Below are 15,083 nucleotides of genomic sequence, written 5' to 3'. Positions count from 1 at the left end.
CTATGATCCCAGGGAAAAGACCCTCCTTCTGTAATACACAAACCAGGCAAAGGCTTCCTTGCATTTTGGAGACAAGGCCTGCTTTGCCTACACCCTTTACCCTGGGACACCTCAGGTGAACTCCTGGTGTCAGTGATGGGGAAAAGAATTAGAAGGTCCTGTTCATCTCACATCGACTGTGGCCACCCCCTTACACGCTTAAATATGTGACTCAAAACTTACTTTAGAAAAAAATGTACATAGTGATCATGAATTATGAGTATAGACCAGACTATATACTACTTAACCGATTAATTACTCACAGGTGGTCATTTTACAATGCTCTCCTGATTGTCAATTAAAATGAAACTTGAATACAAGGTTGCTTGGCTAGCTTAGTCAATAACCAATTCTGCTCCAAAAGCTCCCTGAGGGGAGGAATGTGTCTGTCTTGGTTCATCTGACATTCCCTAGGGCCTGACATACAGTGGCTACTTAAAATTCTTGAAATATTTGTATATCCATGTCTCAGCAGTGTTAGCCACAACAGCCAAATGGTGGAAGTAATCCATGTGTCCATCAACAAGATGAACAGATAAACAAAATGTGCTATATATACACACAATGGAGTATTACTCAGCCTTAAAAAGGAAGGAAATTCCGACACACACCACAACATGGATAAACCTCAAGGACACTGTACTAAGTGAAATAAGCCAGTCACAAAAAGACAAATACTGTATAATTCCACTTATATGAAGTGCCTACAACAGTCAGATTTATAGAGACAGAAAGCAGAATAGTGGTCACCAAGGGCCGGGGAACAGGAAATGGGAGTTAGTATGTAATGGCTATAGTTTCAGTTTTGCAAGATGAAAAAAGTTCTAGGGATGAATATACAACAATGTCAGTGCTCTTAAAACTACTAAACTGTACACTTAAAATGGTTAAAATGGTAAGTTTCATGTTTTTACAGTTTAAAAATAAAAACAAAAAAATTCACTAAAAGAATAAAGAAATAAATACTCAGCCCTGGCTGGTGTGACTCAGGGGACTGAGCACCAGCTTGCACATCAAAGAGTTCGATTCCAAGTGAGGGCAGATGCCTGGGTTGCCAGCCAGGTCCCCAGTTGGGGGCATGTGAGAGACAACTTATCAATGTATCTCTTGCATGTTTCTCTCCCTCTCTCACTCCCTTCCACTCTCTCTAAAAGTAAATAAATAAAATCTTTTTAAAAAACATTCAGCACAACTTTCATCACTCACTGAATGCTCTATCTGATACCTTTGGATTATTCATTAGAGAATTCCAATCTCCACATTTTGCAGACAAAGAACATGGAACAGAGAGCTTAACTGATCTGCCACTACACTACATATGGGATCTACTATACAGGGTTGCTCAGCATTATTGGTGTATTGTATCTCACTAGTTGCAGGCCCCGTGAAGATAAGGATCTTACCTTCATGCCTTAGGTCGTCTCTCTATGCCTAGAACCTGAATACACCACCAAGAGCCTCCCTGAATGTTCTGAAAATCCCACTGGACTGAACATCTGTATCACAGAAGGTGTCACTCTGTCCCTTTCTCAACTAAACCACTAGCTTGGCAGGGGTAAATGGACAGCCTTGAGAACACTTCTGCCACTGAAGGAGCTCAAACACAGGCTGGGCGATCACCCACTCCCCAGGGCTTACTCCATGCCAAGAGCTGGGGCACAGAAAGGTTCAGACAATTTCATCCTTGAGTGGGGGAGTCTTTGGCAGTAGACAGATAAGGATCAGAAACAATTACAAAGACAAAAGATAAATGCTTAACAAATCTAAGGAAGTAGTGAAAGTGACTTGGGGTCTGGAAAATGTGGAAAGTGTCTTCAGCAGAGGCAGCCTCTGAGCTGGATCTGGAAGGATGAAGAGTTTTCCAGGCACTACCAGTGAAAAAGTTGGAGCATGTAGCAGACAGAACAGCAGGCTGGGTTTCAAAAGAAAGCACCTTTCTGACTTTGCTATTATCTACTCAAGTGACCTCTGCAAATCACAAACCGTGTTTCCCCACATACAAACTTACTGCAAGACCCTCACAAGTTGTGTGTGTTGCATCTAACAGGAGCTCTAAAGTCACACTGCCTGCGATCATCTCGTGCCACTGGCGCTTAACAGAGATCTTGAGCTGGTTCTGTGCCTCAGTCTCCCCACTTCAAAAGAGAGCTGGTGTGCTAATTAGATAACACATGTCAATCACTTAGCACAGGGCCTGGCACATACTAAGTCCTCAAAAAAGAATAACAGCTACTGTCATGAGCTACACTGTAAGACAGGCAAACACCAGATACAAACGTTGTGCCTCCTGGGCTTCCAGGTCCCTCCCAGTCCGAGAGACATCCGTGGCGGGGATGGGAGCACAGAGCCGGGGCTGCAAACCCTGCACGCATGTGTCACTACCCGGATCCGCACGCGCCTCTCCCCGCCCCAGGGAGAAGTGATGGCTCAGCAGTACCGGGGCCCTGGTCGCAGGCTGGGCACCCAGAGGGAATGGGCTAGGACCCCACTTACCATCCTGGCCGGGGGAAGGGGCGGCTCAGGTGAGCTGGCACTCGGGCTTCAGACTCGTCCCGCTCGCACAGTTCAGGTCATGATCCCGCAGACTCGGGAAGTCCCCCGCCCATGCAAAGAGAACCGCTTCCCCACCCGGGCCCCGCGGGGACCCCCTAAAAAGAGCGCGGCCCCCCGGCCCGCCTCATCAGGGACGCCCAGAACAATTCATCAAGACCCACCCTCCCCTCCCCAAGTTAACTGAAAAAGCAGGAAATGGGGATCGGAGGCCTGCAAGGAGGGCAGCAGCTCGGGGCCCCCCGCCTGGGCCCGACCCCCGAGGGGAGGTTCCGGGCCCAGGCAGGGGCTCCCCGGCCTCCGCGTTCAGAAGCGGCGGCGGGCCCGGCCTAGAGGCTGAAGGGGCGGAGGCTGAAGGGGCCTCGGCGGCACAGCCCGAGGGGCCGGTCAAGAGAGAGGCCGGCTCAGGGGAGAGGCCCGGGGGCCCGCACTGTCCTCGCCGCCTCAGCCCCTACTGCCGCCACGGCCGACCTCCGGAGCATCCCTGCACACGTCCACGCCTGAGTCGCCCGCTAGTGCAGTACTGCCACCCCCGACCAACAGCTCAACGCGCCGGAAGTGGCGAGCGCCCGGCGTGGCCCCACGGCGCGGCCGCCGGGCTGCGGCGCTGGAACCGGACCAATCCGGAATCAGACGGGGGGGTGGGGGGGGACGCAGGGCGGGGCCGTACCTGACGGTTCCCGCTGGCCCCGCCCCCATCCCCGCCCCGCGCCGGGAGCCTGTCCGAGCGAACCGGCGGCCATGTTGGTAAAGGGGTGCTTCCTCTTTCGCTTCGTGAGCTCATTCATTCGGCAGATCTTTACGGAGCGCCTTCTACGTGTCAAGCAGCAGGCTGGAAGTCAGCGGCACGCAGCCTCTACCCTCGTACTGCTTACATTCAGTCAGCCTACATACACTTTAGCCCTGCTATGGCCCAGGAGCTCCTGTGGGTGCCGGGACTAGTGCTGTAAACGGAACAAGTGAAGAGCAAATGGATACATTAATTGTAAGAAACGAGGAATGTTGTTGAGTAACGTGAACGCAACACGCAGTGGGCTGAGAAAAAATGGAAGAGAGGGATGGGAAATTTAAACAGACCTCAAGAGTAAAGTCAGTAGTGGGAAGCGTGACCCAAGAAGAAAGACCTGCAGAGGCTCTGGGTTCTGGGATGGCAAAGAATGTGTTGGTTCCTGTTCTGTCCTCCAACCCACTTTACTTGTAAAAGTGTTGATTTTAATAAATAGAAGCAGAAAACAATCTCTAGCAGCAGAGATGCTACTAGATGTGCCTACTGTATAGACTGGAACAAATCTGTATAACCCGGTGGCTTTTCAAACTCCAGCATGAATCAGAATCATCTGGTAGGTCTGTTAAAACAGATTGCTGTCCTGACCCGGTGTAGCTCATTCAGTTGGGCGTCGTCCTGCGAAGCAAAAGGTTATGGTTCAATTATGGTCAGGGCTGAGATACGACCGATCATCAGTGTTTCCCTCCCATATTAATGTTTTGCTCCTTCTCTTTCTCCCTCCCTTCCCCTCTCTCTAAGGAGAAGTAAATAAAATCTTTTTTAAAATTAAAAAAAAAAAAGCACAACAGATTGCCATCTGATTCCTACTCCCAGAATTCCTAATTCAGTAGGTCTGGGGTGAAGCCTAATAATTTACAGTCCTAACAAGTTCCCAGGTGATGTTACTGGTGCAAGTCCAGGGACCACCCTTGGAGAACCACTGATGTAACTCATGGCCACAGAAAGCTTTCACTTACTCCTTCATCAAATATTTATTGTTGCCTACTAAGTGACAACAACTGTTCTGAGGATTCGGTGCTGAGCAAAACAGACACACTTGTGCCCTTATGAACAGAGAGAGAAATTATACTAAAAGTATTATACAATAAGTAATCCATTATAATTGTGATAAGAGCATGAAAGGAAAATACAAACCACCATGAGAGTTAATAGGGATCTAAGTTAACCTCCAGGGTTGGGGTGGGGAGGTGATCAGGAAGTGACTTTTTTTTAAGCTGTGGCCTGAAAGAAATGTTATAGTTTGCTAGGCAAAGAGAGGAGGCATAGAATATTCTAGACAGTAGAAACTGCAAGTACAAGAGAAACCATTTCTGAAGGTAAGCAGATAAATCAGGACTCAGGCTAATTAACTTGCCCTTTCTTGGCTCAGTTTAGTGGGATAAGACAATTGGGAGTGGAATCCCAGCTCTTAGCATGAGCTGAAGTTTGCTGAGCACATTACTATAAAACCTTGGTTTCCTCACTGTGTTATTGGATGAAATAACAGAAACTCATCTCAGACTGAGAGATATGCCTTTGGCTCATATAACTCCCATAGGTCAGCCTCAAGCTGGAAATGATGAAAGCTCTGGATCCATTCCTCTAGGATTTTCTTGGCTCTGCTCTCCTCCTTGTCCTCAAGATGGCTGCCAGGAACAGCCAACGTCACAAACTTCCTCATCCTTTTTGTTTGTTTGTTTGTTTTTAATCCTCACCCGAGGACACGTTTATTGATTTTAGAGGGTGAGGAAGAGGGGAGAGAGAGACATGCACACACACACACATCAATGTGAGAAACATGGACCAGTCGCCTCCTATACCCACCCCAACAGGGGATCAAACCTGCAACCTAGGTATGTATACAGGGTTACCTCCAACCAATTTAGCCACCAGGCTAGGGCACAAACCTCCTCATTCATATCCATCAAGAGAAAGTACTTTTTCTCACATCCTTTCTCATAGCAGTAAGCTTTATCCTGCTGGAGCTAATTGACCCAGAGCTGCCCATTCCTGAATTAGACACTGTGTAGGAGGACAGAATTGCTATGATTGGCTTAAAAAGTCATCCCCTGGAGTCGATTTCAATTCCCTAGAGTAAAGTAGATTTGGTGGAGTCACAACATGCCACCATACTTCCATTGCCAGGCCGGAGTGAAGATTAAGTTTAATGTACACAAAACACCTGGCACATAAGTCATTCAGCAAATCACTGCTGTTATTAATTTTACTTCAGGGATTTTGTCCAAGTCAACTGAATAACATTTTGTTATTAATATTAATCTCAAAACTAACTATTCCAAAAAAGATTTAAGGCTGCTATTACTTCTTGTTGGCGCTGCAGGGATGGCCCCCATCCATCTCCTCCTGCCCATTCCTACTGCTACTGCCTGGTCTCATTCATTCAGTTATTTGTACAACAAACTTTCAGTGAGTTAGTATCAATTCTGTGTCATGCCTTCTCAAAAACTAAGAGTTCCAGCCCTGGCTGGTGTGGCTCAGCTCCAAAGTAGGGGCCTATGAGAGGCAAATGGTCGATGTTTCTCTTCCTCTCGCTCTGTCTTTTTCTCCCCCCCCCCCCACCGTTTCCTCTCTCTAAAAATAAATAAAGTCTTTAAAAAGCAAAAACTAAGAGCTTCAAATGAATAAGATTCAGGCAATTTGTGCACTGCCTCATAACAGACACCCAAACATGTATGAGGTGCTGTAATATAGGTGTGTAGCCCTGGCCAGGTAGCTCAGTCGGTTAGAGTGTGGTCCTGTACAAATACCTAGGTTGCAGGTTCGATCCCCGGTTGGAGCACATGCGGGAGGCAACTGATAGATGTTTCTCCCTCACATCAATGTTCTCTCCCCCACCAACTACTGCCCCCCTCCCTCCCTTTCTCTCTAAAATCTATAAACATATCCTCGGTTGAGGATTAAAAAATATAGAAGTGTGTACAAACCTTCTAGCCACACAAGGAAGTGAAGGGAGCAACTGACTATGGCAGGGAAGGTCATTGCAAGGCTGAACAAAGGTGGTAATATTTCAATTGGGTCTTGCTGGAAGAATAGAAGGTCACCTGACGGTGGCAACCCTTTTCTTCCCACTCCAAGCTGTCTTCTTCCACTGTGTCAAGACTATTTCCACTGCAAGTGACAAAATTGGGGCTCTATCATAAGGTAAAAAGGGACTATATCACCTCATGTAAGAACATCATTCAAAGGGTTCTGTGGATTTGAGGCACTGCTGAATTCAGAGTCAGAAATGATATCCCGGAACTCAGTTTCTCTCCATTTCTTGGTTCTGCTTCCTTGACTGGGGCGTGCTTTATCCACACGGTAGTCTCTGGCATATCCAGGCTTCAGCTTCTCCCAGGTTGAAAATTGGTGGAGAAGAGAGTGCCTCTCCTACAAATATTCCATGAAAATAATCCCGTTGGCTTTAATTGGATCACTCCTGAACCAGTCACTGTGACCAAGGGAAATGTGATGCTCTGGTTGGATGGACCTTGGTCACAAGCTCCACCTCCAGCTCCAGAATAGCTCTTTAAATGGCCAAAATCTCTCTAAGCCCCACCACAGCTCTGCAAAACTGTAAGAGCTTTGAGAATTCTCTCATTTTGCAGATGAAGAATCTTGTTGATATCTCAAGAAGCATAGGAATCAGTGCCACTCAAAATGGATTTAATGAGCCCTCATTGGTGTGGCTCAGTGGGTTGGGTTTCATCCCACAAACCAAAAGGTTGCTGGTTTGATTCCTGGTCAGGGCACACGCCTGGATTGTGGGCCAGGTTCCCCACTGGGGGCATGCGAGAGGCAGCTAATTGATGTTTCTGTGGCATATCGATATTTCTCCCTCCCTTCCCCATTTTCTAAAAATAAATAAATAAAGTCTTTTTTAAAAAATGGATCAATGAAAGAAGGGTGTCTGGCACCCTCTATAGGTGATGGAAACACTCTGTTTAACCTGGCATTCAAGGCCTTTTAAGGTCTTTGAAACTCTCACCAGATTGTCTAGGCCGAGTCTTTGCCTCTTATGTAACTGTGTGGCCTTGAGCATGTCACCTAAACTGTTCTTGTTTCCTCGTCCATAAAATGGAAATAATACTGGTACCTACCTGGTCATGTAAGTACCTGTATCAGTCAGGTTCTATCAGAAAAAATCTAATTAGAATTTGAAAAATTGACAAGAGGGCTATTTTAAAAGGTCAATGTGTAAGGAAACCCTACAAAGGACAATAAAATACCTCAGGTCTAGTTGGAAGACAATTTGCATCCCTAGACCTGAAGGGACAGGAGAAAGAATAGTTGACAGAATCTGGGAAGGGAGAATCATGTGAGAGCAGCTGAGGGAAGCAGCCAGCTAAGGCGATCCAGCAGGGAGGAAGCCAATGGGACAACTCTTCTGACCTCACTGTCTCCTCTCCCTCTATATCCTACTGGGATTCCCCATTGGACAAATCCAACTGGAAGCCAGAGAGCAAGGGAGTCTGGTGGTGTAGTTCATAGAGGCCAACCTCCTAGGCACAGGGCTGGATAGGGAAGGGGGAACAGGACCCCCGAGAGCAAATGGAAGAGACCCAGCAGAGCATCATCACTGTGGTAAAGCATGTGAAGTGTGTAGAACTGTGCCTGGCACATTAAAAGATTTTCAATAAATTTTAGTTATTAATTATTCTTTCCATCCTAGTTTCAGCCCATGTTTCTATCTCCTCTTCCTCTACGAGCCCACCAAGCTAGACTCCTCATGGCTCCTGGAAAACAGCAGGTTCTTTATGTCTCTGAGCTTATACTTACGTTGTTTTGTCTCAAATGTTCCTTTCCTCATCCCTTTCCCTTCCTTTCAAATTCCTACTCATTCCAAAGGCCCAATTCAAATGTATTTGATTGAGTAACCCCCTTATGTGGAATAAATGACTGTTTATAAACATCCATTTAATATTATTAATGGAGAAATTTTGCCTGAAAATTTACTTAATGGTAACATCCAACAGGAGTCACCCATGGGTGCAGCGTAGTGGGGGCGAGGCCTCTACTGTTCAGCCACTTCTGCCTCTGCTCTCTTCCAAGTACAAGGGAGGATTACACTCCTCCGCTTCTGGCATTTGGGCAGGACATGCTGACTGGGTGGAAGTGACTCATGTCATTTCTGAGCCAGCGTATTTCCTTGCCTGTGCAAATCCCTCTGACTCTGTTCTCCATGCCACAGCGAACCCTGAGCTGTCATGCTGAGGTTGTGGCATCATGAGATGGATTGACTACATAGGGCAGCACCCCTCCCTGACCCCTACCAAGCCAGCAGAGCAAACAATAAATAACCTTTTGTGTTCTGAGCCACTGAGATTTGGGGATTGTGTGTTCCTACAGCATAGCCCAGCCTTTTCCGACTGATACACATGATCCCATGTGGTAGCTGGTCTGTAAAGATGGGCCCGCATGAACCCCGTCTGTCAGTATTCATGGCCTTATGTAGTGCCCTGCCCTTAAATCAGGGCTGGACCTGTGAATTCACTTCTGGCCAATGAAATGAAATGGAATGCAGCATGACTTCCTAAGTTAGGCCTTAAAAAGCTTTACAGTTTTTGCCTGGGTTTCTTGGAATATTCCTTCTAGGACAAGCCAGCTACTGTGTGAGAAGTCTGCTTACCTGAGAATGCCATGCTGTGAGGAAGTCCCGCCCAGCCACATGGAAAGGTTATATAAAGAAAAAGAGTGTTGCCCAACCAGATTCTGCCTGCCACAGTTAGTCCCGCAGAGACGCCAGCCATGTGAGTGAAGATACCGTCTTAGACGGTTGAGCCAGTCATGATTTTCGAAGACTGCAGCCCCAGCACCTCTGTGACTGTGTGACTGCAACCAAAGGAGAGACCCCAAGTGAGAGCCACCCAGCTATGCCCAGTCAAGCAGCAGAACTGTTAGAGATAATTATAAGTTGTTGTTTTAAGTCGTTAACATTTGGGGGTGGTTTGTCATAAAACGATCCATAATAAGAACACTGTAGTAAAGGTCTATCCTTGAAGGAAACTACTAAGAAGCCATCACTGTTCCTTTCTTGTACGACAATGAAAAACAAGTTGTCTATAACCCCAATCAACCCCTGTGCAACCACATGACTTGAGATCTGGCCCGGGTCTGTTGCCTGTGCCCTTAAAAGACAGGAAGTGCCTGTGACTCACATTATGAGAGACCACCCCACCCCCATGCAACCCCAAGACACAACCAGGTCTCCCAGCCTCAGGGAGCCCCAGGCAACACTCAGATGAGAAACCCTGCCGCTGGAGCCCAAGTCCCCACTTTCTCTGTTAGCCAGTCGCTGAGACGGGCTTGTGTTGGAATGCATACTTTGGAAGAAATTATGAAATAATCATGTGTATTATTAATAGAAAAAATCCTAGAAACCTCGTTGCCTCAATTCTGAACAGTGTGTATAGAAGTTATGTTAATCTAAATTATTTCCCAAACAACTAAGTTTAGGAAATCCAGTGTGCTATTCAACAATAAGTATGCTTTTAATGGTGAACAAAAGTGGGAAAGTTAATAAATGACCACAGATGGACCCCAAATATGGTTCCAAGAAAACAGAAGAAGAGCCCTGGTCAGTGGACAAAGGAGTACAAATGGAGCACAAAATAACTCTATTTTATATGCAGATTAGAACAAAGTAAAATAGAAATGTAAAATGCAAAAGTTAAAACGGCCATTTATTAGGAAGCAGATGACAAAGAGGAAATAAACCTAGGGCTGTAACAAAGGAAGCTATAAAAAGACACATTAAGTGATGGAGCTAAAATGTAAGTCATAAACACAGGTGCAACCCAGGTTCAGCTATTCCTTTGTCCTCTGGCTGCTTTATTTCATTGCCCAATATCAACCTGGATACAAAACTCAGGGCCCCTTCAAGTTTCACAAAAGAATCCAGTCACACAAAAGCAGAGTTTCCAATGGGAGTGCCACTGGCTTTGGGCAACAGACATCCACCTGTTGTCACAATTTTGGCCACCATTCAGTAATGCCCCTTGGCACCGCCCCACCCCCAAGCAGACTCCGTGGCAGGTGAAACCAGCCCACATGTCTCCAGTGCTGCTGGCGGCAGTACCACCCTCCACAGAGAAACCCTGCATCAAAGCAGTTGGGACCCATGATTACTGAAAGTGTCATAAGGATGTCTCACATATTCCATAGCAAACAACCTGAAACCTTCATTTTCACTTTCTGCTTTTTTCCAGAACCCCTCATCAGCAGGACTGCTACTACATCAGTTTTTCTTTAGCTCCTCATCTCATAATGCCTGACTGTCCAGTTCATCTCTCCTCCCTCCAAAATTTCATTCCAAATCTCAAGTTTCTCTCCCCACTTTTATGGACAGAGGTGGCTGAGCATTGCCCTAGATGCTACCCCAAACTTGCATAGTCACATTCATCATGTGTGCTCAGCAAACCGAAGGGCCTTCACATTAACATAACCTCCCATCCTTGGAAGGTTTACCAAGGTGGTTTAGTCAGCATCTCCGATTACCTGACCATAGCTTAAAAATTTCACCCCAAGTGCTGGATCACCTGTGTTTGGGCCAGAGCATTCTGATGAATGAAGTTGTCTCCGTGTTGTGACACAGGAAGAGTATTGATATTGCAAAGGACATCTATTTTTTTTCTTGTCCCTTCTTCTGATAACCCCAGTTGTGCTATGAAGGACTACCTCTCCTCCACACTCAGTTCTTGAAACTTGAGTAAGCATGTGACCCAAGACAATATGGTTTCTCTTCTTTTACTAACAAAACCAATGCTGTAAAAAATAATCTTACGCATATATATCCATAAGCAGGCATGTATATCTACAGGATAAATTCACAAAAGTAGAATTGCTGGGTCAAAGGGTAGATGTCGTTTTGTTTTTGAGGTTTTGCACCAAATCGCTCTCTAAAGGAGTTTGGACATTCCTACCAGCTACACAGAGAATATCTATTTCCACATAGATTGGTCAATTGGATATATTATCAAACTTCTGTTGGGGTTTTTTTGCCAATCTTAGAGGTGAAAAATAGTATCTCGGCGCCATCATACCTTTTTGTGAGGTCTGTTCAAATACTTTGCCCCTCTTTGATATTGAGTTGTTGGGCTCTTTCGTCTACATTTCTAGTTCTTTATGTAATTAGAAGATCACTTATGTGATATTAGCTTACAGATATTTCCCCCAAATTGTTGTTTGTCTTTTAATTTTACAATAATTTTACTTTTCCATGAATAGTTATTAATTTACTTTTTTAGATCTGAATGGATAGATCTTTTATGGTTTCTGGATTTTGAGCCATACTTAGTAAGGATATTCCTAGGCAAATGTTCAAAGGAATTTGCCTATGCTCTCTTCAAGTACTTCTATAGCTTTTATTTAAAGAAAAATAAACAAGTAAATCTTTGATCTAGTTGGGAGTTTATTGTGGTGTCCAGTGTGAGGTAGAAATCCAAGCTATTGGTAGTGGCATTTTGTTTGGACAAAGAGCAGGAGTGGGCAGAGGCAGCTCCGGTGGCACAGACGAAAGGTAGGAAAGGACAGGCCAGGCGAGCAGGTGGACCCGCTGACCAGAGGGCCAGCCAACAACGGCGAAGCCACCCAGCAGTCTACCACGGACGCAGCTCGTCAGCCACCAAACAGGTGGACCCAAGCCCCTCCATCATCAACTCAGGTTCGCTGGCCCCCCGCCCGCATCCTGCAGCCTTGGGGACAGCCTTGGGAGCAGCCTTAGGAGGAGCACTAGTGTCCTTTTCTTTCAACCCTCGATCCTCCAGATTTGAAGATGGCTGCACAGTCAGCACCAGAAAGTTGTGCTAAAAAGCGCCACCAGCATGTCTCTAAATAAGCTTTACTAATATGCTGAAGAACAAACCGCCGATGCAGGTGAACATTCGGGCTTCAATGCAGCAACAGCAGCAGCTAGCCAGTGCCAGAAACAGAGAGCTTGCCCAGCAGGTGAAGATTTAATGCTGTCCAGGGAGCATTAAAACTTAAGCAGAGCTTAAAGCAGCACCTGGGTAAGATAATATCCAGGCACAGTTAGGCCGGCCCATAGTGGCCCTGGCCAGCGGAGTGATCGGAGGGTGAGGCCTGCCTATAACCCAGAGAGGCTTTCCTGGAGGAGGACTATGTGGGGACAGGCCACGACAACCCTGCTCAGGGGTGGGCTGTCTCTCTGGGGTCCAAACCTGCTCCAAGGTGGATGAGCCGTAGCTCCCCAGATGGGCCTAAGAAGAGTTGGTAATCGAGGTCATGGAGGTCCTGGTAGAGGAAGCCTAGGTCATGGAGCTATGGGTCGTGGCTGAATTGGTGGTAGAGGTCAGGTATGATAGGTCGGGGAAGATGGGGCTTTGGAGGTAGAGGCTGAGACCGTGGACGAAGGAGAGGTGCCCTTGCTCGCCTTGTACTGACCAAGAGCAGCTGGACAACTAATTCGGATGCGTACATGTCAAAAACAAAAGGACACCTGGAGGCCAAATTGCATGCCTGCGAGGCACAGACAGATCGCAAAACTGGTGACTGAAGCCTGCCTGCCGTCATGTGAGAGACTCTTGCTAAAGTCATCACATCTGTAAATAACCTTGAGAAGAAACCTATCTGATTGTTGCTGGAAGGACCTATCAAAATAGACCATGGGCTTATTTGCCATGGGCTAAATGCAGTTTGTGCATTTAGTACATTCCTTTTACTTTTTTGATATCGTATTGTTATGAAGCCCTTTTTCCTTCTGACTTGGGTTTGGTTTCATTTTGCCATTTGGGGAATTTTTTCCCCTTCTCCCAGACTTCTCTTTGAACATGAATACATCAGCCCTCTTTCCACCTCTGCCTCCCCTCCCCATCATACATGCTCTGACATTCTAGGGCTCCTTGTGTTCACCTCCATACCCCCTGAAAAAGTCCCAGGAAGAATCCATCAACGTTCCTCCCTAATGCCTAGGTTTCTGAGATATGGTTCTGTTCTACATCATTTTAATAGCCTCCTAGAAATGTTTCAAAGATCTGGAGTTCAAAAACGTGTTTTGCCCAATTGATATTTTAATGTAGTAAATTAGAAACATTGACCTAGCTACAGAGCCACTTAACGGGTTATGTACATGTAGCAGCTCTGATTTGATTAAAGTTGCTACCATGTGCATTGACACCACGTAATGTGTGCTGGTTTGGATGTGTACATACTTTCTAACCTGGAATAAGATTTATAAACTTTCCTCTTGACTTTGCATCATGTCCAAAGGGGTACTGCTGGGTTGGTTTATACCTGAGATAGAGAGCCAGTTGGTTAAGCAGATGCTTCAGAAGGGATGGGAGAACCATGGCAGATACCTGCTGGGGAGGGGTCAGAAGATACCCATGCTGAATGTAATTCTTATATTTATCCCAAACCAGTCTTGGGCTTTTCCATACATTGGCAGTGTCTGACCTCTTATTTCCCTTGAAGGTTTGTGAGTTCGACTGTATTCTGTCAACTCTTCCAGTTTCAGTGGGATCTTGTATTTTTGGTTTATTTTTAACAACAGGTTGTTCTCTCAAATCCAGTAAATAAGTAAATAAAAATAAATCCAAGCTCTTGTTTGAGACAGGGGAGGCTGAACCCAAACCAGGCACAGCCTAAGGTAACTTAGTTCCCAGAAAGAGACCAGGTCCATTTCAAGGACCTAATGCATGGAACAAAAGAAGTGCCCAGAACTGGCCAAGTTTAGACTCCAGGACGGCTGAAGTCACACCATGTCATGGTGGGGTGATGGCAAGAAGAGAAACCTGACAGCAGGCCCCAGGTCCCAGCCAGCAGAGAGACAAGAAGACCAGGAGAAGGGCCTGGGAAGCTGCTTCCGTACTCCAAGGGCCTGATCTCTGGGGAATCCTGTGGCTCCCGGCTTCTGAAGCCTCAAGGTCATCACTCCCTGAACCCTACTAATCTGACACAGGGAGACAGGTGGGAGGGAGTCCTTGTCCTCAAGTTCTCATTCTTAAGGGAGGGTCACAGGATCCACCACAACCCTAAACAAGGCCAAAAACAAAATAAAGGTCAAGGAACACTGAGCAATAAATTCTGACCAGAAGGACTTCATGTGATGGCATTTGAGCTGAGACTTAAGGAATTAGTGAGCTCTTAAAGTAACAGGTGGAGATAATTTTTACTGCAATAACATTAATTATGTAGCTCATCTTTATGCTGTTGACTTTTCTTTCAGGAATAAGTCTGCCAGTCCCTAAGTTCAGTCTTCTTTTGCATCATTGAGCAGCATTTTGAATTTTCCTTTATATAGACTTCATGCATTTCTTATTAAGTCTATTCTTAGGTCGTTTATCTTTTGTTTTTATTGCAAATGGGGTCACCACTTCCATTATGTCCTCTAAGTGGTTGTTGGTATAAATAGAGAACCTATTGATTTCCTTAGTTTAATTTTGGACCCAGACAACTAACTGCATGTTTATATTATCTGTTTTTCAACAGATTCACTTGGATTTTCCAGATATAAAACTGTATTATCTGCAAACCGTGTTCATTTTACCTCCCTTTTTCCATTTTCTAAAGATGACTAAAATCAAGGAGGGCATTCTTCCTGATTTCTAGCCTTGAGTGTTCAGTGAGGAAGAAGGGGATAGAAATTTGCATCCACTATATTGCCTCCTGGCCTTGACCGATGTTCCTTCCTTTGCTACCACCCCTCCCTTCTTTTACCTGGTACAGTAGACACCCCCCTTACCTGTGGGACATGTGTTCCACAACCCCC

At 45.9% G+C, this 15,083-nt stretch overlaps 1 protein-coding gene and 1 pseudogene across 1 annotated transcript in view; one reads left to right on the top strand and one right to left on the bottom strand.

The window, feature by feature from the left end:
• The window catches only part of XPO6 (exportin 6), a 115,319-nt gene extending 112,630 nt beyond the window's left edge, over positions 1 to 2,689 (bottom strand). The window contains exon 1 of the mRNA XM_054582781.1: positions 2,533 to 2,689. Coding sequence (XP_054438756.1) covers positions 2,533 to 2,535 — 3 coding nt within the window. The 5' untranslated portion in view covers positions 2,536 to 2,689. The remainder of the gene's footprint in view (positions 1 to 2,532) is intronic.
• A 9,439-nt stretch (positions 2,690 to 12,128) lies between these two features.
• LOC129078142 (chromatin target of PRMT1 protein-like) lies at positions 12,129 to 12,869 on the top strand (annotated as a pseudogene).
• Positions 12,870 to 15,083: the final 2,214 nt, after the last annotated feature.

This window comes from Pteronotus mesoamericanus, unplaced genomic scaffold (assembly GCF_021234165.1).
Source record: "Pteronotus mesoamericanus isolate MK-2021 breed Mesoamerican mustached bat unplaced genomic scaffold, CSHL_Meso_final contig_72, whole genome shotgun sequence".
NCBI classification, from domain to species: Eukaryota; Metazoa; Chordata; class Mammalia; order Chiroptera; family Mormoopidae; genus Pteronotus; species Pteronotus mesoamericanus.
Note: the sequence above shows the minus strand (reverse complement) of the source record. Positions and strands in the feature narration are given on the sequence as shown.